Source organism: Corvus hawaiiensis, chromosome 29, assembly GCF_020740725.1.
Source record: "Corvus hawaiiensis isolate bCorHaw1 chromosome 29, bCorHaw1.pri.cur, whole genome shotgun sequence".
In the NCBI taxonomy this organism is placed as follows: Eukaryota; Metazoa; Chordata; class Aves; order Passeriformes; family Corvidae; genus Corvus; species Corvus hawaiiensis.
In genome coordinates, this window is record NC_063241.1 from 1,122,964 (window position 1) to 1,145,580 (window position 22,617).

The window sequence follows — 22,617 nt, forward strand, 5'->3', positions numbered from 1 at the left end:
GCCGCTCCCGCGGAGCTCCGGCCAAGGCGGGCGGGTGGCCCGCCGCGCTGCAGCCGTGTTTACAGCTGTTTCCCCCGGTGCCATAACAACGGGCCGAGCCCGGCCCCGGGGCCGCCCCAGCCCCGCGCCCCAGGTCCGGCTCCACGCCAGCGGCCCCGCGTAACGGAGGGGTGCGGGCGGTGGAGGGGGGTGTTCCCGAGCCGCGCACGGGGCGTTTTTTCTCCGCCGCTGCCAGCGGGCTCCCGGCCCGGCTGCTGTCCATGGAGACGTGCGGAGGGGGGTGCGGGGCTGAGCGGTGCGGGACCGAGCAGGGTGAGCAGTGAGGAGCTGAGCCGAGCCGTGCGGGGCAGTGTGGGGCAATGCGGGGAGATGCGGGGCACAGCAGGACTGAGCAGTGTGGAGCTGAGCTGAGCTGTGCGGGGCAGTGCAGAGACATGCGGGACACAGCAGGGCTGTGCGATACGGTGCGAGACCGAACAGGGTGAGAAGTAGGGAGCTGAACTGAGCGGTGCGGGGCCATGCGGGGCACAGCGGGGCTGTGCGGGGCCAAGCAGAGTGAGCGGTGCGGGGCTCTGCGGACCGGGCCCCAAGGACCCTGCAGACACCACCATCGCCGTCCCCAGACTCTGCTCGGCTCCGCTCCATCGCGGAGCCGTCGCTCGGTGCCGCCGGTGCCGCCCCGCGGCGGGGGCGGGCGGGGCCGCCCGTCCGGTTCCGGGTCGGCGGAAGATGGCGGCGCCCATGGAGCTGTTCTGCTGGGCCGGGGGCTGGGGGCTGCCCTCGGTGGATCCCGACTGCCTGGCTGTGCTGGTGAGCGCCGGGGCCGGGCCGGGGCCGGGCCGGGGGTCCCGCGGGCAGACCCCCGCTCTATCCCTCCCTCCGTCCCTCCTTCCCGCAGACCTACGCGCGGTTCACGGGGGCGCCGCTGAAAGTGCACCGGGTCACCAGCCCCTGGAGGAGCCCCTCCGGTAAGGGCCCCGCCGAGGATACCGGCACCACCGGGACCCCCCGCCCCATCGCAGCGCCGTGATCCCGTTGCCCCCACTCCGCACCACTGCGCCTTCCGCACGTTACACACCCCCCATCCCATCACAGTCTCCCGCCCCATCTCATCCCTCATGTGGCCCCCACACCACTGGACCCCCTGCCCTATTGCACCCTCTTATCCCATTGCACTCCTCTTGCCCTATGGCCTCTCGCCCCCCCCATTGCACCATCCCACCCCATCACACCGCCTGTCCCATCACTATCCTCCATCCTACTGCACCCTCTACCCCATCACACCCCCCACCCCATTGCATCCCTCATGTCCTGTGCCCCCCCACCTGCACCCCCCCACCCTCTCGTCTTATTGCACCCCCTTGTCCTGTGTCCTCCCCACCACTGCACTCCCCTGTACCCTGTCACACCCCCATCATCCCATCACAACCCCCTTGTCCTATTGCACCCTCATGCCCCATCACACCCCCATCCCATCACTATCCTCCATCCTGTTGCACCCTCATGCCCCATCACACCCCCTGCCCCATTGCACCCCCTCATCCCATTGTGACTCATGTCCCATTGAACGCCCTCATCACAGCCCCTACCTCACTGCACCCCCCTTTTTTCTGTGGCCCCCCACATCACTGCACCCTTTTTCCCCGTTGCTCCCCCTGTCCCATCACCTCCCCACTGCACCTGCCTCATCCCGGCACATTCCCCATTTCCCATCACAGAGTTTCTATGCCCTCCCCTGCACCACTCTGTCCCCCACCTCAGCTCACACCCCTGTCACTGCCTGCGCCTCTGCCTCGTGCCCCTCATCCAGGCATGGGGGTCCATCCCCCATTCCAGCCCCCTGCACCCCTCACCTGCTCAGGGTGCCCCCGGGCACAGCGACTGCAGCCCCCACTCCCCCTGCCCGCAGGGCACCTGCCTGCGCTGAGGACACGGGACGAGGGCACCATCTCCAAAGCACAGCATATCATAACACACCTCAGGAAACAGGTACAGGCTGGGCTTGGGGCACCCCCTGCCCCGGGCTGGGGGGTACTGGAGCCCGTCAGGGAGGAGGGGACTTTGTTGTGTCACCCACGGGTGGGATTTGGTGTGTCCCGTGGGATCCAACCGTGGCGTTTGCTGCGCAGAAGTACAACGCTGACTACGACCTGTCGGCCACGCAGAGCGCGGACGCACTGGCCTTCGTGTCCCTGCTGGAGGAGAAGCTGCTGCCAGTACTGGTGAGGCTCGGGGGGGCTGCAGGGAAGGGGGGCTTGCCGAGGATGGGCTCTGCTCCCTGGAGCTGTGCTGGTGGGCTCGGGTGTGTGCCCACCTGCCAGCAGAGCCAGCGAGCGCTGCCAGCAGCAACATCCCGGGAGCCTGGCATGGCAAAGATCAGGGTACAGGGGTGGCAGCAGTGGGTTGTGCAGCCCGGGCTGGGGTCTGCCCTTCACCCCAATGCTCCTGCAGCCCCTTGTGGTCTCCAGGGTGGCTGTGCCAGGCAGGGGCTCTGGTGTGCCAGCAGCTCTGGCTGCAGCCCCGCCATGGCCGGGCTGTGGGTTGTTCTCCACCACAGATCCACACCTTCTGGGTGGACGCAAAGAACTACGTGGAGCACACACGGAAGTGGTACGCGGAAACCATCCCCTTCCCCCTCAACTTCTTCCTGCCCAACGCAATGCACAAGCGGCAGCTGGAGCGGCTGCAGCTGTTGTGGGGGGATGACTACATGGAGGATGAGGAGAAGCTGGAGAAGGAGGTGAGGAGGGATGAGGTCTGGGCACAGTGGGTCCTCGGCGGTGTCCAGGGGAATCCATGTGAGGCCAAAATCCCAAACTGGGGTCTGGGGTTCCCTTTCCTCCTCCCCTGAGCACTGTGGCTGTACTTGGCAGGTGACAATCCTCTGTCCTTCTCCTGCAGCTCTATCGGGAAGCTCGGGAATGCCTGACACTCCTCTCCCAGCGCCTCGGCTCCCAGAAGTTTTTCTTTGGAGACTCGTAGGTGGCCAGAGGGGGAGAGGGGAAGGGGCCTGAGAGCCCCCTGCACCCCAGCAGGGCTGAACCCCCGTGGTCTGCAGGGGAGCTGCAGCCCCTCTGCATTGCTCTGGGGGTGGAACAGGCTTGCAGGGGACAGGGCACCCTGCCAAGGAGCAGGAGCCACGTGCCGTCCCCTGGAGTGCTGGGGCTGGGGGTGGCTAGTGGGTCTGGGTGGCTTTGGGTGGGGACAGTGGCCCAGGCACGGCTCTCTGTGCCCCAGGCCGGCCTCCCTCGACGCCTTGGTCTTCAGCCGCCTGGCGCCGCTCCTGAAGGCGAAGCTGCCCAACGGGAAACTGCAGCAGCACCTGAAGTCCCTGCAGAACCTGTGCAACTACTGCACCTCCATCCTCAGCCTCTACTTCCCCTGGGACGGAGGTGAGAGCCGTCCCCCACCTCACCCTGCGGGCTTGGGGTGACCTGTCCCCCCAGGTGCGTCCCCAGCTGGCGCCCGGTCTCAGGGTGACCCTTCCCACCCACGTCCCTGCTCTGCCCCTCCAGGTGACCCCCTGACTGGTGCCCCTCGGTCTGCGGGCACAGATGGCAGTGAAGCAGAGGAGGACCCCCACAAATGGCGCAACCAGCTGCTGTCGGTGCTGGTGGGGCTGGCAGCCATGCTGGGCTACGCCTTCCTGAGCGGCATCGTCTCCATCCAGCGCGGCAGCGTGGGGCCAGCCGGCCGGCAGCCCATCACCCTGGAGGAGGAAGAGGAGGAGGAGGAGTGAGGACGAGCTGTGTGACTGTTCCTCCCCAGCCCCTGGAACTGACTGTTTTTACACTGGGAGCCTGGCAGCATCGCTCCCCGCTCTGTGTCCCACCAGGAAGCACAGCCCCCTCCGTGGGAGCATCCCTGCCATGCCAATAAACCTCCCTCTCTCCACCTGCACCCTCTCATACTCCCAGCGTGCTTGAGGCCCTTCCCAGTTTCCCCAGTTGCCCAGGCTGGAGTGTTGCAGCAGGCACCAGTGTGTCCTGCCTGTGGCTCTACCCCTCGCTCCAGCCCTGGGTCTTGCTGAGGACTGGGCAGAGGAGGGAACCTAAAAGCATCTGTGGCATCTCAGCAGTGTCCCCTGTCCCTTCTCCAACAGCTGTGGGGCTGAGCCCCACATCTCTCTTGCATCGTTCCACTGTGGCATCCCTCCGGGCAGCGCAGGCAGCAGTTCTGTGGGGCTGGCACCTCCCCTCCACGCTGCTGCCAGCCCGGCTGCCCCGAGAGCGGCAGCACAGCCAGCACACAAAACCGGAGCCAAGGGCAGCCGGGGCTGCTCGTCAGGACACGTCCCCAGCCCAGGAGCACTCCCCGCTGCCAGCGGGACGCCCGGAGCCCCGCTCCAGCAGCCGGGATCCCTCCAGCACTGACATCTGTTTGCATTCCACCGCGCCTGCCAGCGCCGGGGAGCTCCCGCAGCTGGCACAGCTGGGAGCGCATCGCGTGGGCTGCGAGCGGGGTCGGGGGTGGCCACCTGGGCTCCTTCTGCCCCCGCGGTCCCCTGGGCCACCCGGCGCGGGGCTGGTGCCGGTGTTGGCCGCGCTGCCGTTCCCGCTGGCCGCTGCCGGTTTACGAGTGCGCGGATGGAAAGGCGGCGTGGGGCCAGGCCGGCACACAGCCCTCGCTTGTTTGGCCGCCGGCTGCCGCCGCCACCGGCATCCCAGCCCTGCTGCTGCGGTGGCCGAATGTCCCCAGGCTGAGCTCCTGGACACGCGCCCCACGTGCCCCCCACCCGGGCGCAATGGCCGGGGGCTCCCACACTGCGCCGGAGCAGAGCCGTGGTGCTGGGCCAGCTGCAGAGCCTCCTCCATACTGGCCCAGTTCAAGGGGCCCCAGTGGGAGGGGGATGACTCAGTGCAGCCCCCCCCCCCCCCCCCCCCCCAGCACGCTCCCCTCTAACGTCACTCAGGAAGTATGTGCCCCACGCTCCCGGTTCCCATTAGCTGGATGGGCTGATGGCTGCTCCGGCAGGAGAAACCACAGCCGCCTGCTCTGGCCGGGGGGAAGCTGGAGCTGCCGACGCCAGAGCTCTGCTCTAAATCCCGGCTGCGTGTCCTGACTGCAGCAGGGCCCTGGTCCCTGCCAGCTTTGGGCCCTTCCTTGCGGGGGGATGCTGCAGTGGCAGACAGGAGGGAGATGGCACCCCTTGGGGTGACAGTCCCCTGCATCCCTGCAGCACCAGCTATGTGGGATGCCCCAGGAACCTGGGCAGAGGTAGGACGGGACCCATGGGGCTCAGGAGGTACCATCAGCCTCAAATCTGCCTCCTCTGGTGCCTGCCATAGTCCTGCCCACTGAGCTGGAACCAAGGGGAGGTCAGGGGTTCAGGCAAGTTTGTAGAAAACCTGCTTATTTTAATGAAAATATCTAGAAAAGCACAGGCATTGCAGCCCTAGGGTCAAACAGGTCCCCTGGGGCACAGGGGGCTGCAGGGGCTGTGCTGCAGCCTCAGCCCCATTGGAGTCTTCTCTCCAAGCTGCCACTGGCACCTCACTCCTCTGCTGGCCGTGGCTGCTTCCAGAGGAACGTCTGGATGGAGTCGCCGGGAGCCACGGCCTCGATGAAGCCGGCCCGCGGGTCAGAGATCCCAAAGGACACGTCCATGGGGGAGCTGTGGTGAAAATGAGAAGGAGATGGGAGCTCAGTGGGGTCAGTGGGGTCTTTTACCAGCAATCACAACTGAGCCACTCACCGGTTCAGGACCACCAGGACGATGGCACCATCGGGGCGCAGGAAAGCCGAGTGCTCCAGGTCACACCGGCGGCACTTCTTGGAGACGGCCAGTCCCACACGCTGTGAGCCCTCGGGGATGAACTTGCTGTGAGGACAAGCAGGATCAGAGTGTGGCACCTAGGACGTGGTACCTGGAGCCACCAGCCTGTGGCCCCCAACACACCTGAAGTGCCCCAGGTGGTAGAACATGGGCTGCTTGTAGAAGACGTCCTTGCTGCTGTCCACAATGACGGGGCTGTCCACGTAGTTCTTGCTCCAGTTGGGGCCTCCCTCCATGTCCAGGGCCAGGTTCCAGTCGGTCCAACCCGTCACGTAGTTGTTGAGGTTCTGCAGGGCAGGGGATGGTGCTGAGCCACAGGCAGGCCCAGGAGGTGGCATGGGTGGCCAGTGCATCCATGGCTCCCACCAGACCCTACCGTCAGGATGCTGTGGCTGTACTTGCTGCCTCGGTCCCAGCCACCCAGCACCACCCTGGGCTCCCAGAAGTAGGAGCCTGTGGAGGCCTCTGTGGAGATGAGGAAATAGTCCGGGAAGAGGTGGTGGGTGATGGAGAGGGTCAGGTCGATGGGCGCCAGAAAGTCCAGGTACCAGTGGATGCCGATGCCGCTGATGTAGCTGGCGGCCACAGGGTCTTTGAGAACCTGGCAGGAGAAAAGGGTCACCAGTGCCCAGGGCTGTGACATTGCTGTGGGGCCAGGACAGCTGCTATGGGGACTCACCACCTGGGCCCAGTAGGGCAGCATCACCCTCTGGTCATCCAGGATGATGAGCTGGACATGGCGGTGGGAGCTGTTGGCCAGCGCCGGGCCCAAGTCCTGGGCAATGAAGTCCCGCTGGTGCTCAGGGGAGAAGCCCAGGCACTGGAAGGGGTAGAAGACGATCTCACCGGCCGTGGGCTCGTTCCCTGCCGTCACTGCCCAGAAGGTCAGGTTGTGCTTGGCGTATTCATCCAGGAACCTGGTGTGGGGTAGACGGTGAACGGCCCCGTTGCACCTGTGCCGGCCCCAGCTCCAGGCACGGCATCCCCAGCACCCACCGCGCTCCCGTGACCCCTCACCGGATGAAGTACTTGGCCCAGGCCCTGTGGTACTTGTCCCCGGGGCTGCCCTTCAGTGTTCCCCTCCCTGTCATCGCTCCATTCGTCTTCATCCAGACTGGGGAGGTCCAGGGGCTGGCATACAGCGACAGCGGCCGCTTGGCCACTGCCTGAGCTGCTTGGAGGATGGGGATCTAGGGACAAATGGGGTGGCACAGAGCTCTCCGGGTCTGTCCCAGCACTGGCAGTGCAGGCAGCAGGAGGAGTCATCTCCCTCCCCAGAGGTGGGAAGGTGCTCCCTTTTCCCATCCCATCCCATCCCTTCCCATCCCTTCCCATCCCGTCCCATCCCATCTCACCCAGGTGTCAGAATGAATCCTCTTCCTCCCCACTGGAAGTGCTCACCTTCCCCTTCCTATTTCATCCCATCCCATCCTATCCCATCATGTCCCACCCCATCCTTTATCCCACCCAGATGGAAGGATGAGTCCTCTCCCTGCTAATCAGCAGGAAGGAACTCCCCTTCATCCCCTGTCCATCCTGTCCCAACCCAATCCCATCCCATCCCAGTCCCATTCTGCCCCATCCCACCCAGGCAGCAGACCCAGTCCCTCAGACTCTTCCTGCGGGTCTCACCTTCATGCGTGTGTCCTCCTCTGTCAGGTTGAACCGCCTCAGCTCGAAGTCGCCCTCGGCGTCGGCATAGGTGTACAGGCGGATGGAGAAGTCGGTGCTGGCCATGGGCACACGCACCAGGTTGTACTCAATGCCTGAGGACAGGGCAGGTAGTGATGGGCATCCCCGAGGTGTATTTGGGGGGTCCAGCTCCCTGAGCCCCTCAGAACAAATCTCAGCAGCCAGACCCCAGCCCCACCACCCAGCAGCGTTGGGCTCACCTTCCTCGGAGAAGTAGGAGCGGAGCAGGTGGTTCTGGGCATCCTTGGACAGGGACTGGATGTTGATGGCAGCTGCGTCGGTGATGGAGCCACCAAACCCCTTCACCTTCTGATACCTCTGCGCCGTGTCCAGGGTGAGGTGGAAATCTGTGGGGACACACAGTGTCACCATCCCTGCTCTGTGGGACAGGCTCTCTCACAGCAGGTGCCAGCCAGGGTGGTACCTGGGGTCTTGGCGTTGTGCTGGAAGCTCCCCTCACTCCGCTCCAGCCGCTTGCCGGCCTTGCTGCTCTCGTACTTGACGTAGGAGCCGGGGGCCGGCAGGACCAGGGGGTCCAGCGTGTCGCAGTACGTGGCACTGCAGGCACACACCAGCGAGCCGTGCCCAAAATCCTTGGCATCACAGGGACGGCCACCTGCAGCAGAGGAGAGACCAGGTGGGCACCGAGGGTGTGGCAGGAGCCCAGCTCATCCCTTTGACCCATGACAGACTCCAAATCTGCCACCCTCCAAAGCCCAGAGACATGGGCCAGCACGTACCTGTGGCCTGCAGGGCCACCTGTGCCAGCAGGAGCCAGCCCAGGATGCTGGCACAGCCTGGCCCCATGGCACCTCTGCTGCAGCAGCTCAGACGATGCTGTTGGACACTCTGGAGCTGGAAACAGGGTGAGGTGTCAGCACCCAGCTCTTCTCACCCTGACCCAGCCCTGCAAGGGGACAGAGACACAGGGCAGGGACAGCCCCAGCATCATCCCCCTGCCCAGGGACTTTGGGGACCAGCAGACCCCCCCCGTCAGGGCAAAGCCTGTCCTGCCCTCTGCCCACTGCTCCAGCCCTGCACTCACCTTCCCTCCCACCCCTCCAGAGCCCACCAACAGCTGTGGCTATGTCTCAGGTGTGGGCAGCCCCCAGGTGTGGGCAGCCCCCCAGGTGTGAGCCACCCCCCCAGCCCGCTGTTCCCAGCTGCCCACGCTGGCTGTACCCGGCAACTTTGTTCACTCCCATCAACTCCCTCCCACTCCTTCTTCCTCCTCACTTGTGCCACAGCTGTGCCATGCCATGTCATGCCATGCTGCATCACCCCATGTACCCCCAGTGCCCCCTGAGCCACGGCTAGGAGCAAACAGCTCCGCACTCCCAATCCCACATGCGTGGCAGCTGGGGCTTGTCCAGCCAGAGTGGTTTGGAGCCCAAGGCCCTGGCATGGGGAGTCCCACATTCCCCTGTTCTGCGCAGCTGCTCACACCCTGTCCTGTCCTTCCCCTGGTGCTGGGCAAGGAGCCTCTCAATGAGAGCACAGAAGGAGCCAACTCCAAGCCTCGGGACTCTGGTACCAGACTGAGGACGCCTGGGGACCTCCGCCAGGGTGGGATGGTGCCGAGATCCAGTGGGATGTGGAGTGGGGCCAGGCAGCCGTCACGCCTCCACTGCCTCCCACTCCCTGCCTGGGAATGATGCCCAGCTTGGCCAGGGCATGGCCCCAGCATGGTCCTGCTGCCCAGGGCTGTCCCATCCCTATCCCCATCTCCATCCCCATTCCCACCTGCTGAAGCCACCCCAGATCCAGGGGACTCACCTGCTGCCAAACCACCTCTCGCTGCGTCTCTGCGGCAGCGGCAGCAGGACCTGTGTCCTGGCTGTGCCTGGTGGGAGGTGATGCATCTGGCGGAGCAGGAAAGGTGAGTTTGGAATGGGACAGCTCATGAGACTCTGTTTGAAGAGGAGCCTGGGGATGATTTTGCAACCTGGCTCCAGTGAGCTTTCCACACACCGCAGCATTTGCAAAGCTCTCCTGAAACCTGTTCCAGTGGCCAGAGGAAAGCTGGGGAGGGGAGGATGCTCGCCAGCCCCCCAGGTGCCTCCATCACCCCCCACAGCCAGGCCTGCCCTGCTCCCCTTGGGGAGAGCCCCACGGGAGCAGCCCTGTGTCCCTGGGACATCTCGGACAGGGTAGGGCTGGCTGTGCCCATCCAGGGGCCACCGCCGTGACCTGTGTCCCGTTTGTGGCTGCTCCAGCGCCTTTCCTGGCACGGGCAGAGACAGCAGCCGGTCACGGCAGGGACCCCCGACCCCTCCTGCTGGCTCCGCAGGCGATGGGCATAGCGGGGGCTGCCGGCGCTGCCCACCGAGGTCCCCTCACCCCCGCCGTGGGGCCGTGCGCCCCACGCCGGAGGCCGCAGCGGGCTGGGTGGAGCCGGCTGCAGCAGTTTATCCTCTGCAAAACAAGTCTGGGCTCCACACCGTCTAATTTGGGATCCTTCCTAATTGCAGGCATCTGCTCCGCAGGAGAAACAGGAGGCGGGCAGAGCCACGGGGGGAGTGGCATCTGCCCCGGGGACCCCTTGGGGCAGCTGGTGAGGGTGGCCAGGGAGGCAGACCCCCGCCCAGGGACCACAGTCCCCTACCCAGGGGCCACAGTCCCCCACACAGTGACCACAGCCCCTGACCCAGGGTCACAGCCCCTCGCTGGAGATCACAGCCCCCCACCCAAGGCCCTGCTCCTCCTGCAGCCACCAGAGAAGGGATCCCCCAACCCAGGCTGCAGCCAGAGGGGATGATGGGGGTGGTTCCTCCAGCCTCACCCCACCCCTCGCACCCATGGCCGGGGATGTTGCATCCCCCCGTTTCCCAGCTGGCTTTTCAACAGGGAGGGAAGGAAGGCACCACCCTGCAGCAGCTGCGGTTCCAAACTGGCAGGAGCAGGGAGCCAGCCCAGAGGGGCTGGGCCAAAACATTTCCCTGCACACTGGTCCCTGGGCGGTGCTGAACACCTGGGGTGAGGGCTCCGTGTGTGCCATCCCGGCACAGCTGTCCCCTGGGAAGGGGACATTCCCAAGGTGTCAGGAATGGCAGCAGGACCAGGGCAGTGACCCTGTGCTGGGCACTGATGAGGTCACACCTCGAATCCTGGGGGTCAGTTCTGGGCCGCTCATGACAAGAGAGACCTTGAGGGGCTGGAGCATGTCCAGAGAAGGGGATGGAGCTGAGGAAGGGTCTGGAGCACCAGGAGAGGCTGAGGGAGCTGGGAAAGGGGCTCAGCCTGGAGAAAAGGAGGCTCAGGGGGGACCTTGTGGCTCTGCACAAGTCCCTGACAGGAGGGGGCAGCTAAGTGGGGGTCAGGCTTCGCTCCCAGGGAGCAAGGGACCGGACAAGAGGAAATGGCCTCAAGTTGCATCAGGGGAGGTTTAGGTTGAATATTAAAGAAAATTTCTTCATGGAAAGGACTGTCCAGCCCTGGCATCGGCTGCCTGGGGCAGTGGTGGAGTCGCCATCCCTGGAGGGATTTAACGGATGCGTATGGAGCACTTGGGGACATGATTTAGTGCTGGCCTTGGCAGTGCTGGGGGAATGGTTGGACTTGATGATCTTCAAGGCCTTTTCCAACCTCAAGGATTCCATGATTCTATTCTGTGATTCTAAGCACAGGCAGCCCAACCCAGCTGCTGCTGGGGCCAGCGTTCCCCAGGAACACGGATAAAAGCACAGGACAGGCTGATGTGCTCCATGAACAGGGCTGGGATGGAGCCCGGTGCCACCTTCACACCACACTCCAATAAACCAGCTGTTAAACCTCTGGGGTTTTCGTTTTCCCCAACCTCAGCAGTTCCATGGCTCTCACACAGGGGCATTGGCCAAGGAGCGCTCTGGCTTTCTCATTCCTGTACTTCAAAGATGCTGGTAACATTCCCAAAGGCACAGGGAATACTGTAACTGGTATTTAGGGAAAGCAAACAGGACGGGGAGGTCATTGCGGGCTGCGGCCGGTGTTGGCCACAGCCAGAATAGAGGGGACTCTGTCCAGAGGCCACCCTGGAGAGGTGGCACCGGCCTAATTTGTCCATAAGGTTCGGTGGATGGGGACACTGATATCATTTACTCTGCCTTTCCGACAGCGTCTGACATTTGGATTTTTGAAAAAAATTCCCCCAAAAAGTAGGCTGGGGAAAACCAACAGCACATACGGAACGAATCAAGGGCTGGCAGCGGCCGAGGCTCCAGCTGCAGGGATAAACAAGGAGCCACCCGCAGGCCACGGGGGCCGGAGCCCCCGGGGCACCCCTGGCCCCGCGCCGCCCCGCCGAGGAAAACCGAGCGATTTCCGAGCGCGTAGAGGAAACACTGACGGGAACGGCGCATTCCGGAGGGAGCGCGTCATGGCTTTACTTGGCGCCCGAGACACACGCGAAGGTTTCAAGGGGGCCACGTGTGGAAGTGTGGTCCAGGAGACGGTGCGGAGGGAGCTCCCAGGGGGATGGGAAGTGCCGGGAGGGAGGGGAGGCTGGGAAGCTGCAGCCCCGGGCAGCCCCCGGTGCCAGCGGAGCCCCTCGTGCAGGGGCTGCACCCCCAGCAATGGGTCACCGTCTGCTTCCACCCTTGAGGGGTGCTGGAAAGGGTGGCGGAAGAGCTGACCCCCGGAGCCCCCCAGAGCCCCCCAGCACTCCCCTGGCCATCACTGCTGGCGCCACAGGTAGGTCTGGATGGAGTGGGCTGGAGCCACGGTCTCGATGAACCCCATGGCAGGGTCCCGGATTCCAAGTGGCACATCCCGGCCAGACCTGGGGACCGAGAGGGGCTGAGCAGGTCGGCACAGCCGGGGCTGAGCATCACCCCCTGTCCCCTGCCTGGGCTGACCTGTTGAGGACCACCAGCACAAGGGCACCATCGGGGCGCACGACGGCCACGTGCTCCAGCTGGCAGAGGAGGCAGCGGCGGCTGCTGTGCAGCCCCACCCGCCGGGAGCCCTCGGGGATGAACTTGCTGTGGGGAGAGGACCAGGAGAGGGGCTCTGCCCCTGCTCTGGGGCTGGCGGCAGCACCTGAGCCCCCCCGACCCACCTGAAGTGCCCCAGGTGGTAGAACATGGGCTGCTTGTAGAAGATGTCCTTGCTGCCATCCACAATGACGGGGCTGTCCACAAAGTTCTTAACCCAGTTGGGGCCCCCCTCCTGATCCAGGGCCAGGTTCCAGTCGGTCCAACCGGACACAAAGTGGTTCATGACCTGGGGGGGCAGGGAAGGGGCTGAGTGAAGCCAAGCCCGCCGGCCCCGGGCGGGCAGTGTGGGGGCCGTACCGTCAGGATGCTGTAGCTGTAGTGGTCCCCTCGCTCCCAGCAGCCCAGGGACACGGCGAAGCGGAACATGAAGAAGCCAGTGCAGGCCTCCGTGTAGAGGAGGAAATGGTCAGGGAAGAGCTTGTGGGTGGCCTCCAGGCTGCAGCCGGGCGGGACGATGGCATCCAAGTACCAGTGGACCGCCAGGCCAGCCACATAACGGGCAGCTGTGGCATTCCCCAGGACCTGGGGAGCAAACGAGATGCCTCACCCCGAGGCTACCCATGCCTGAAGCCCGTGGAGATGGACACACGGACTCTATGTGCCAGTGTGGTCTCCCAGGGCCACCTCTTGTCCCCTCCCTGCAGCACTTCACCCCTTTGAGCAGCACCCCAGCATGGATCTGGCGCCCCAACAGCACCCCAACATGGCTTTGGCACCTCGCTGGGTGCCGTGCTGAGGGGGTGGGGTCCAGGTTTGCCCCTCGGTGAACCCCTTGCCCCCCACCTGGCTCTGCTGCTGCCTGGTCCTCCCTCCACATCCCCCCTGGGGTGGTCCAGCCCTGTGGCCATGCCATGGCTGGAGGCAAAGGAAGGGCAGGCTGCCTGCCCTGAGGCTGGGGCAGGAGAACATTTTACTTTCTTTCCTCCTTGTTTAAGGTGATTCCCCCAAACAGCCCTTGGAGCACTGTGCGGGGAAGCCAAGTCAGCCAAAACTCTGCCCAGAAAAGGTGCTGGCAGCAGCACTGCCAGGATCCAGGGATCCAGGATGTGGGTGCCACCTCCTGTCCTCACTCCCGCCGGGCACATGCAGAGGTGGCTGCTCCCGAAGGAGCCAGCTCCGGCTCCCACTCCGGCAGACCCGGTTTGCTCCCACTCTCTAGGGCTGGGAGAGGCCGCTGGCTCCATTTCCAATAAAGCCTGGGGCTGGGGCACGAGGCAGAGGGGAAGGAAGGGGCTCTGCTCTTCACCACTTTGGCCCAGTGTGGGAGGTGGATGCGCTGGTCGTCGAGCATGAGGAGCCGCGTGCGGTGGGGGCTGCGGGCCAGCGCGGGGCCCAGGTCCTGGGCGATGAAGTCTCGCTGCTGTGCGGCCGTGAAGGCGATGGTGGGGGCCTGGGGGGGCGTGAAGAGCCCTGCCAGTGGCTCGTTCTGTGCCGTCACTGCCCAGAAGGTCACGTTGTGTTTGGAGTATTCATCCAGGAACCTGGTGCAGAGAAGGGGGGGCAGAATCAGCTGTGCTGTCCCCCACCCCCCTCCCCAGTGCCCCTGCTGTCCATCCCAGCCTGGTTCCAGAGACAGTACTTGATGAAGTAGTTGGCCCAGGTCTTGTGGTACTTGTCCCCTGCGTGCCCTTTCAGAGTGCCTTTCCCACGGACGTCCCCGTTACTCCTCATCCAGGCTGGGGCAGTCCAGGGGCTGGCGAACAGCAACAGCTGCCGCTTGCTCATGGCCAAAGCTCGGCGCAGGAGGGGAATCTGCGGGAGGGAGCAGAGGGACGGGGTCAGCTACAGCTCCCCAAAACCACGGGGCCCAGCATGGGAGGAACTCAAGGGACCTCAGTGGGGACTGGTAGCTGGCAAGCACCACCCCATGGCACAGCACCCTGGCTCCTCAGCCTGCCAGTGCCAGCTGGGATGCGCCAGGACGTGCCCCAGAGGAGGTGCCAGCTCCCACGGGCTGCCACGGTGTGTGGGGCTCAGCAGCACCTGCTCATGGGGGTCCCAGCACACGCAGGAGCTCCGGCGCGAGAGGGGACAAGGTGCCCATGGCAGCGGCTTCAGCCTCCCACCTTCATCTTCACATCCTCGTCCACCAGCCTGAAGTGCTTCAGCTCGTAGTCGTCAGGGACATCATCATAGCTGTAGGGGCGCACGGAGAAGTCGCTGCAAGCCATGGGGACCCGGATGAGGTTGTACTCAATCCCTGCGGAGCAGGAAAACATCAGGTGACGGTGTCCCTGCAGCGGGGACAGGCACAGCCACCTCTGGTGACCCCACGATCTGCTCACACCGCCGTGCCCTCACCGCTCTCAGAGAAGTAGGAGCGCAGCAGGTTGTCCTGGGCCGGCTGTGACAGCTTCAGGATGTTCATGGCAGCTGCATCAGAGAGGGACCCGCCGAAGCCCTTCACGTGCTGGTACAGCGCGGAGATGTTGAGCGTCAGCAGCAGCTCTGCGGGAAGACCCCGGCTCAGTCCGTGGTGCCTGGGGGTCCCGCGGGGGCACCGCCACCCACCCGCGGCGCTACCTGGGGTGCGCAGACTGCTCTGGAAGGTCCCCTCGCTCCGCTCCAGCCGCTTGCCGGCCTTGCTGCTCTCGTACTTGACGTAGGAGCCGGGGGCCGGCAGGACCAGGGGGTCCAGCGTGTCGCAGTACGTGGCATTGCAGACGCAGACCAGCGAGCCGTGCCCAAAATCCTTGGGGATGCAGGGTCGGGCAGCTGGGAGGCATGGGAAGGTGGGGGTGGCTGCCGGCTCAGGGACGTGTCCCTGTCTGCTCTCCCGCCTGCTCCGGGGCGATGCCATTGTCCCCGTGTTCCGCACTCCGGCACCTCCCGGGCACCCAGCTCCGCGCTGCCCCTGGGCTCCTGTCCTTGTCCCAGGGTGCCCAAGCTCCGCTGCCACCCCCGCGATGTCCCCGTGCTCACCTGCCACCTGGGGCACTGGCACCAGCAGCAGCAGCAGCCAGCCCAGGATGCCGGCAGCCCCCATGGCCCTTCCGCGGTCCCCGAGCTCTGGCGGGTCCCAGGGAGCAGCACCTGCGGGCGGGGACACCCTCAGTCAAGGCAGGGGGATGGAGGGATCAGCCCCATCTCCTCAGCCCCTGTTCCTCCTTCCAGGGCCATAGAGCTCCTGCCACCTGCTCCATTCCCCCCAAACACCCTCATCTTGCAGGTAGGTTGGGGTGGGTCCATCCCTCCCGGGAGCCCGCACCCCACCCACCTTCACCCCAGCTGCTCCCGACCTGCGCTGCCGCCAGCCCTCCTCCTCCTCAGCAGCTCCAGCCTCCCCACCTCGCTTTTACAGGGAGCTGCTCGGAGACCTCCCTCCGCAGCACACCCTCTCCCACCCCCACAGCTCCTCCTTGCCCTCCTCCCGGCCCGTATCGCCGTGCATCTCCTCGCCGTGCGGCTGGGGAGCACCGGGTCCCCTTCGTCCTCGCCGCCGTGCCAAGCTCTGCCGAAGTGAAAGGTCCAACCAGCACAGGGAGGTGTCGCAGGGGCAGCTCTGAGACCCCACTGCAAGCCCTGAAGGATGAGCTGATTCCTTCATTTTGTCAGGCAGGGTCTGGAGGAGCCCCTGGGAGCCCAGCAGAGCCAAGGGCAGGCTCGTGGCACCACTGCCTGTCCTGCTGGAGACCTCCAACAGCACCCTGGGACACCCACTTATCCCTGGCCAACACCCCACTGTCCCCAAGGAGCCGCGGGGCCGTGCACTCAGCATTGGAGGGTCCAGGACACCAGACAAGGTCAGTGAACGTGGCTGCACGGCCCAGGGCAGCATAAAGACACAGCAGGGCTGGCCACACGGGAGCTGGGGCCATTGCCATTCCCTGCCCAAGCCTTTGGCATCACTGACCCCAACTCAGCACGTGCTGGGGAAGGCGGCAGCAGTGACAGCAGTGACAGCAAGCGAGCAATACCCCAGCTCCTGGACAAGCAGGGCTGCACTCTGGCTGTCAACAACAGCAGCCGGACCCTCAAAGGGGACGCTGCTGTCCCAACACTGTGCCAGGAGCAAAGCCCAGCTCTGCTGCTCCAGGAGCGCTCCCTGCTCCTCCAAGAGTGACCCTCCAGCCCAGCAAGCCAAGGCTGAACTGGGCCAGCTCCCCTTGGCACACAGACCCTACCTGGTCCCGTCACCCAGGATGTTCCCACTCCCCTGGACATGTAGCCATCACTGCAGGGACATCCTCGGCATCTCCACACAGGGGTGGCCCAGGGAATGGAGAGTGCCCAGATCCCAGCCACAGTTCCCAGCCACGGCTCCACTGGCCTGGAGCATCAATCACCAGGTCAGGGCTCCCCTGCACAGGGTTAAATTGCTCCGTTAGCTTTCCCTCCGTGGGTGGAGCAGCACCTCATGAGTAATTTTCTCCGTTTCTGGCATATCAGATGCAGCTCTGGGGCAATTCAATTCATCAAAGTCCCTCCTACCTCCAGCACTGCCCTGCTGTGGGCCCTGCCATGGTTCCACACCTCTACTGGGAGCTGAGCCATGGGACACCCGGGCCAGCAGCCACTGGGGCTGGGGCAGATGGAGCCAGGTAGCCCCTGGTTGTATCTCATGGGGCAAACAGGTGCCCCAGGAGGGAGCTCCTGTCCCTGTCCCGCTGCGCCAGGAATCTCCCACCTCCAAGTGTGATTAAGGAGCCATCAGACTGCTACACCCTGGCTAATGAACTCCAATTCTGGGGAGGGATTAATAGCTCCTAAGGCAGTCATCCACCTCCAAGCTCACTTCCAGCCATCCAGGATGCCCTCGCTCACCCTTTCCTATTCCAAGGTCCAGTTCTTCCTGCCCCCCATCAGACACAGCCCCCCAGCTGGCTCAGGTCCCACAGCTCCTGGAAGCAAAACACTGCGGAGGCTGCTGGAGCTCATCCCTATCAACAGCAGCTGATAAGAGCGTCCTGCTGAGCAGGAAAAGTGAGACCCAGGGGCCAGGCAACGCCTCACTTGGAGCCACTGGCACAGCAGATACTGGGCAGCCCCACCAAGCCCCCCAAAGCCGCTTCTTGCAGCCAACCTCCGAATATGCGGAGCTCGTGGGGGTCGCAGGGGCCTCGTGGCATCGTGTGACCGCCCTTTGCAGTGCACAGGTGGGTTCGCTCCAGGATGGGGTCAAGGATGTGGGGTCAATGGAGCTGTTGGAGGAGCCGGGGGTGAATTTTGTCCCTAAGCCAGGACAGTGTGGATGGGGACTCAGGGGACACGGAGATGGGCTGAGTCACTTTTATGGGGATCACGACTCCGTAAACATCGATGCCAAAGAGCCTCAGTGCAGCATCACAGAAACTCCTTCCCATCAGTGAGACCCCGGCCCGGAGCACGTGGGGACACAGTCCTTAGGGTGATCACCAGCTCCAGGCCAGCTGCTGCGGGACCCCAGCAGCCCCCAGCCACTGAGAGCTCCAAACAAGCCAAGGCTTTGCACAAGAATTAATGAGCCAAGCCCAGCGACGTCGGAGGATTCGCCCCCGCTACGTTTATCCCAGAGCCAGTCCGTCCTTCAGCACGGAGCCGAGCGCAGGGACGAGGGCACGTGGACCAGGGTGATTCAGCATCCGGCCACCAGCTGTTAGCACCAGGACAGGTAAGTCAGAAGCAGGTGGAGGAGCAGCCCTGCACCGGGAGTGGGGTGCTGGGAGCGGGGTGCTGGGAGTGGGACTCGCTGATCCTGGAGAAACATTTCCCTCTTGTGGCCAAACACAAACAGCCTCGGGGCAGGAGCAGGGTGCTCTCCCCAGGACTCTGGCAGCACCTCCCGGAGTTGCGGGGTCCCAGGAGCGGGGGGTCCCTGTGGCACCATGGCGTGCCAGTGTCCCAGGGTGACACTGTCACTCACTGACCACGCCTGGGCTGTGCTCAGCCCACGCAGCATCGGGGCTGTCAGTCCTGACAGCACCCCCGGGCACATCCCGCCTGCGTGGATCAGCACAGGGGCCCGGCCGCCCTCCTCGCCCTGAAATCGTGACCTCCCTGCCCTAATCTCCTGCTCCCACGCCCTGCCAGCTCCCTCCTTCCTTCCTGGGTGCGCCCACACTCAGCACCCACTCCCGGTCCTGTCCCCACTTGCTCAAGCCACCCCAGCTTTGTGGTGGCCACTGAGCCCCTGGCACACCCCCACCCTCCTCACCACAGTGGGAACCCCTCGGCTCAATCCCCACGGGAAACAGCGGGGTCCAGGCAGGGCTGCTGCAGCCTGACCAGCCTCTCTGTCCCAGAAAAGCCCCAGGAGCAGCTGGCACTGCCCTGACCTCAGCCAGAGCTGGCTGGGACCCCGAGACCCCATGCTGCGATGCTCCTGGAGCTGGCTCTGCGTCCAGCCCCGGCCTCAGGGGCCTTGGTCTGGGAGAGACATGACCCACACAGCCCCTGGCCTGACATCAGGCTGCGAGTGGCCCCAGCTTGGCAGGAAAAGCACAGAAAGCTAAAGCCTGGCCACAACCCCTGCTCACCCCTTGCATCAAGGGGGGTGTCCAAGTGCTTTGTCCCTGCTCCTGATGCAGCACCCAGAGCATCTGCATTCTGGGTGAACCCTGAGCTACTTGCTAGGTCCTAAAACCTGTCCCCAAAAGCAGCAGGAGCACACCCAGGCTCTGCTCAGCCCCAGCCAGGCAGCACATGCTTGGAACTGGGAGTAGACTCATGCCCAGAGCATCTCTCAGCAGGGCGAGCCCCACGGGGAGCTGAGGTGGGCAGAGGGGCAGGGCATGGGCAGGGACAGAGGCTGCCCCACGCTGTTCCAGGTGCTCTGCGCTGCTCGCCAGGCTCCAGCAGGCTCCATGCCGGGGTGGCACCCAGCCACAGTGCCCAGGAGCAGGGGAGGGACCCGGACGTTTCTCTTCCAGCCGCAGACATCAAGGCAGCATCCGTGTTTAATGTCAGAACAGCAGAACACAGCGTCTCCACCCTGAGGGGCACCGGTGCCCCCGGCCCTCCTGCACATGCACGGCGTCCCCGGCCCAGCTCTCGGCTCCGCCGTGGCCCTGGGGAGCCGCTTCCCCCGCGCGCCCCGGCCCGAACCCGCGGGCAGCTGGGGCTGCGCCTCCGGCCCGGCTGCGTCCGGCCCCTGGCCGGCCACGGGCGTCTCGGCCCCCTCACTGCCGCCGCCACAGGTAGGTCTGGATGGAGTTGGCCGGAGCCACGGCTGCGATGAGGCCGACGGTGTCCGCCAGCCCGAAGGTGATGTCCTGAGGGGAGCTGGGAGGAGAGAGCAGGGGGGTGAGACCTGCAGCACCTGCTAGGGCACAGGGCCCAGGGGGATGGGGTCCCACGCAGCGGGGCCGGGCTGCATCGCTCACCGGTTCAGAACCACCACCACCACAGCCCCGTCGGGCCGCAGGAACGCCGTGTACTCCAGCGCTGTCTTCTTGGACTCTTTGGAGGCGGTGAGCCCCACGCGCTGGGAGCCCTCGGGGATGAATTTACTGAACAGACAAACAAGAAGCAACCCCAGGGAGGGAGTCAGACGCCAGGAGAGCTCCTCGCAAGCCAAACTTGCCTTGCTCCTCTCAGGACAAGCTGCTGCTGGAGCCCAGGCAGCTCAGCACGTGTTGTGGGCCCCAACCCACCTGAAGTGCCCCATGTGGTAGAACATGGGCTGCTTGTAGAAGATGCCTTCGCTGCTGTCCACGATGACGGGGCTGTCCACATAGTTCTTGACCCAGTTGGGGCCCCCCTCCAGATCCAGGGCCAGATTCCAGTCAGTCCAGCCGGCCACAAAATGGTTCAGATTCTGCAACAGGACAGCTCAGACGCCTGCCCAAGGAGCGGGAGGCTGAGGGAAGATGGAGCACACTGGCAGCCCTCCCCAGGGCCGAGCGCACAGGGAGACACAGGGCCCTCACCGTCAGGATGCTGTGGCTGTACTGGTTCCCCCGCTCCCAGCAGCCCAGGATCACATCCCGCTCCCAGAAATGGGCCCCAATGGACGCCTCCGTGGCCAGGATAAAGTAGTCAGGGAAGAGCTCATGAGTGGGCAACACTGTGTCCTGTATGGGGCCGATGAAGTCCAGGTACCAGTGGATGCCGATGCCGTGGACGTAGCGAGCTGCCTTCTCATCCTCCAGGACCTGGCAGAGAGACGAATCAGTCCCACGGGGCAGAGCCAGAGGCCCAGCCCTCCACAGGACGGAGCAGCCAAGCACCCCAGAGGGACAGGGGCTCTGCTCCGGGCCACCATGCTGGCACATCCCCTGCCGCGCTCACCACTTTGGCCCAGTGCGGGAGGTGCAGCCGGTTGTCGTCCAGGATGATGAGCTGGATGTGGCGGTGGGAGCTGTTGGCCAGCGCTGGGCCCAGGTCCTGAGCGATGAAGTCCCGCTGCTGCTCGGCCGTGAAGCCCAGGCACTGGAAGGGGTAGTTGTTGATCAGCCCGGCCGTGGGCTCGTTCTCTGCTGTCACCGCCCAGAAGGTCAGGTTGTGCTTGGCGTATTCATCCAGGAACCTGGCGTGGGGGGCAGGGGTGAGCCGTGAGGAGTCCCCAGTGCCACCACTGAGGGTCCCTCAGGTATCGCCCCCGTCCCCCTGCCCCAGCCGCTCCTCACCGTATGAAGTAGTTGGCCCAGGTCTTGTGGTACCTGTCCCCTGCCTGCCCCTTCAGTGTCCCCTTCCCCACGTAGGACTCGCTGGTCTTCAGCCAGGTGGGGGAGGTCCAGGGGCTGGCATACAGGGACAGCGGCCGCTTGCTCATGGCTGAGGCTCGGTGAAGGAGGGGGATCTGCAGGAGGAGGTGGAGGGGCCGACTCAGCCCAGCCCCTGTGACCCTCCATCCCACCCTGCTCCCTCCCACTGCTTGCCTTCAGCTTCGTGTCCTCGTCTCGCAGGCTGAAGTGGGTGAGCTCGTAGTCGTAGGGGATGTCATCGTAGGTGTAGGCGTGGAGGGAGAAGTCGCAGCTGGCCATGGGCAGCCGGATGAGGTTGTACTCCAGCCCTGCCAGGCACAATGGGACATGAGGTCTCCAAGGCCTGCCGGCAGCCATGGCCCCTGACACCATCCCACCCGTCTCCCCAATGTCCCACCTTCCTCAGAGAAGTACGAGCGCAGCAGGTGATCCTGCGCTCTCTCCGGCAGGGATAAGATGTTGATGGCAGCCGCGTCGGTGATGGAACCACCAAAACCCTTCACCCTCTGGAACTGCTGCGTCGTGTCCAGGGTGAGGACAACATCTGCAGGGAGGGGAGCCCAGCGTGACGGTGCGTTGCAGCAGGGTCCATCCCATCCCTGCCACCCGCGGCGCTACCTGGGGCACAGAGGCTGCGCTGGAAGGTCCCCTCGCTCCGCTCCAGCCGCTTGCCGGCCTTGCTGCTCTCGTACTTGGCGTAGGAGCCGATGGCCGGCAGGACCAGGGGGTCCAGCGTGTCGCAGTACGTGGCATTGCAGACGCAGACCATGGCATCGCGGCCGAAGTACTTGGGGCTGCAGGGCCGGGCGCCTGGGGGGCACGGGAGGGTGGTGGCGGCAGCCTCGGGGACGTGTCCCTGCCAGCTCTCCCGCCTGCCCCGGGATGACACCGCTGCCCCCGTGCTCCACACCCCAGCACCTCCCGGGCACCGAGCTCCACGCTGCCCCGGACGCCCAGACAGCTCCCGAGCATCCCGGACCACGGAATCCCAGGACATTCCCTCTCCCTCCCCTCCCATTCCGGTCCACCGAGCGCCCCAGGCCGCCCGGGGACCCCCGTCCCTTCCACCCACCGGGTACCCCCGGGCTCCCCTCTCTCACCTGCGGCCCGGTTCACGGCCAGCAGCACCAGCAGCAGCCGCCAGCACAGGGCACCGATGGCCCCCATGGCCCCGCCGCTCCCGGTGCGCTCGGAGCCGGCCCGGCAGCACTGCGTCCGCCACCGGCCTCGCCTTTAAGGGCGCCCGGGCAGCCCGTCCCGCCCACACCCGGTGCAGGAGCGGCACCGACTCTGGGCGGGCCTGGCCCCGGCCCTTCCCCCGCGCCGGTACCGGAACCGCGAACCGGGGGAACCGCACGGGCCGCTTCCCCCTCCCCCCCTTCCCGGGAGGCGCAGGCTGTCCCGGTCCCGGTCCCGGTCCCGGTTCCGGTTCCGGTTCCGGTTCCCGTTCCGGTCCCGGTCCCGGTCCGCGCCCCCGCTGCCTCCCCGCGCCCCGACGGCACCGGCCGCCCCGGGAAACCGGGACCCGGCACCCCGTGACCGGTCAGCTGAC

At 65.2% G+C, this 22,617-nt stretch overlaps 4 protein-coding genes across 6 annotated transcripts; 1 reads left to right on the forward strand and 3 right to left on the reverse strand.

Moving 5' to 3' along the window:
- The first annotated feature begins 192 nt into the window (after positions 1-192).
- MTX1 (metaxin 1) lies at positions 193-3,900 on the forward strand. 2 transcript variants are annotated; one of them, XM_048288577.1, is made up of 8 exons: positions 691-810; positions 899-968; positions 1,910-1,989; positions 2,130-2,222; positions 2,558-2,740; positions 2,902-2,978; positions 3,238-3,392; positions 3,516-3,900. In XM_048288577.1, exons 1-8 carry the CDS (start codon positions 730-732, stop codon positions 3,737-3,739), a joined length of 963 nt encoding a protein of 320 aa, XP_048144534.1. In that variant the 5' UTR covers positions 691-729; the 3' UTR covers positions 3,740-3,900. The 2 variants fall into 2 exon arrangements, with proteins under 2 accessions (XP_048144533.1, XP_048144534.1); XM_048288576.1 differs by lacking the exon at positions 899-968 and having other exon boundaries at positions 193-810.
- A 1,419-nt stretch (positions 3,901-5,319) lies between these two features.
- On the reverse strand, positions 5,320-9,548 carry LOC125318088 (lysosomal acid glucosylceramidase-like). Its single transcript, XM_048288504.1, is given in 12 exon segments — positions 5,320-5,614; positions 5,696-5,821; positions 5,900-6,063; positions 6,153-6,377; positions 6,456-6,693; positions 6,794-6,966; positions 7,409-7,542; positions 7,669-7,815; positions 7,893-8,084; positions 8,209-8,323; positions 9,245-9,380; positions 9,382-9,548. Coding segments are annotated over 12 exon segments (1,923 nt in total). The 5' UTR covers positions 9,534-9,548; the 3' UTR covers positions 5,320-5,493.
- A 2,256-nt stretch (positions 9,549-11,804) lies between these two features.
- On the reverse strand, positions 11,805-16,697 carry LOC125318097 (lysosomal acid glucosylceramidase-like). Of its 2 annotated transcripts, XM_048288522.1 has the most exons (11): positions 16,566-16,691; positions 15,364-15,474; positions 14,965-15,156; positions 14,743-14,889; positions 14,508-14,641; positions 14,021-14,193; positions 13,688-13,922; positions 12,739-12,963; positions 12,504-12,667; positions 12,301-12,426; positions 11,805-12,224 (listed from the first exon to the last, which is right to left on the reverse strand). In XM_048288522.1, the coding sequence occupies exons 1-11, from the start codon at positions 16,603-16,605 to the stop codon at positions 12,119-12,121; spliced, it is 1,653 nt and encodes a 550-aa protein (XP_048144479.1). In that variant the 5' UTR covers positions 16,606-16,691; the 3' UTR covers positions 11,805-12,118. The 2 variants fall into 2 exon arrangements, with proteins under 2 accessions (XP_048144479.1, XP_048144480.1); XM_048288523.1 differs by lacking the exon at positions 12,739-12,963 and having other exon boundaries at positions 16,566-16,697.
- A 2,601-nt stretch (positions 16,698-19,298) lies between these two features.
- LOC125318098 (lysosomal acid glucosylceramidase-like) lies at positions 19,299-22,450 on the reverse strand. The gene is made up of 10 exons (XM_048288524.1): positions 22,166-22,450; positions 21,684-21,875; positions 21,463-21,609; positions 21,240-21,373; positions 20,988-21,160; positions 20,650-20,887; positions 20,289-20,513; positions 20,013-20,176; positions 19,743-19,868; positions 19,299-19,641 (listed from the first exon to the last, which is right to left on the reverse strand). The coding sequence occupies exons 1-10, from the start codon at positions 22,230-22,232 to the stop codon at positions 19,539-19,541; spliced, it is 1,569 nt and encodes a 522-aa protein (XP_048144481.1). The 5' UTR covers positions 22,233-22,450; the 3' UTR covers positions 19,299-19,538.
- Between the last annotated feature and the right edge of the window lie 167 nt (positions 22,451-22,617).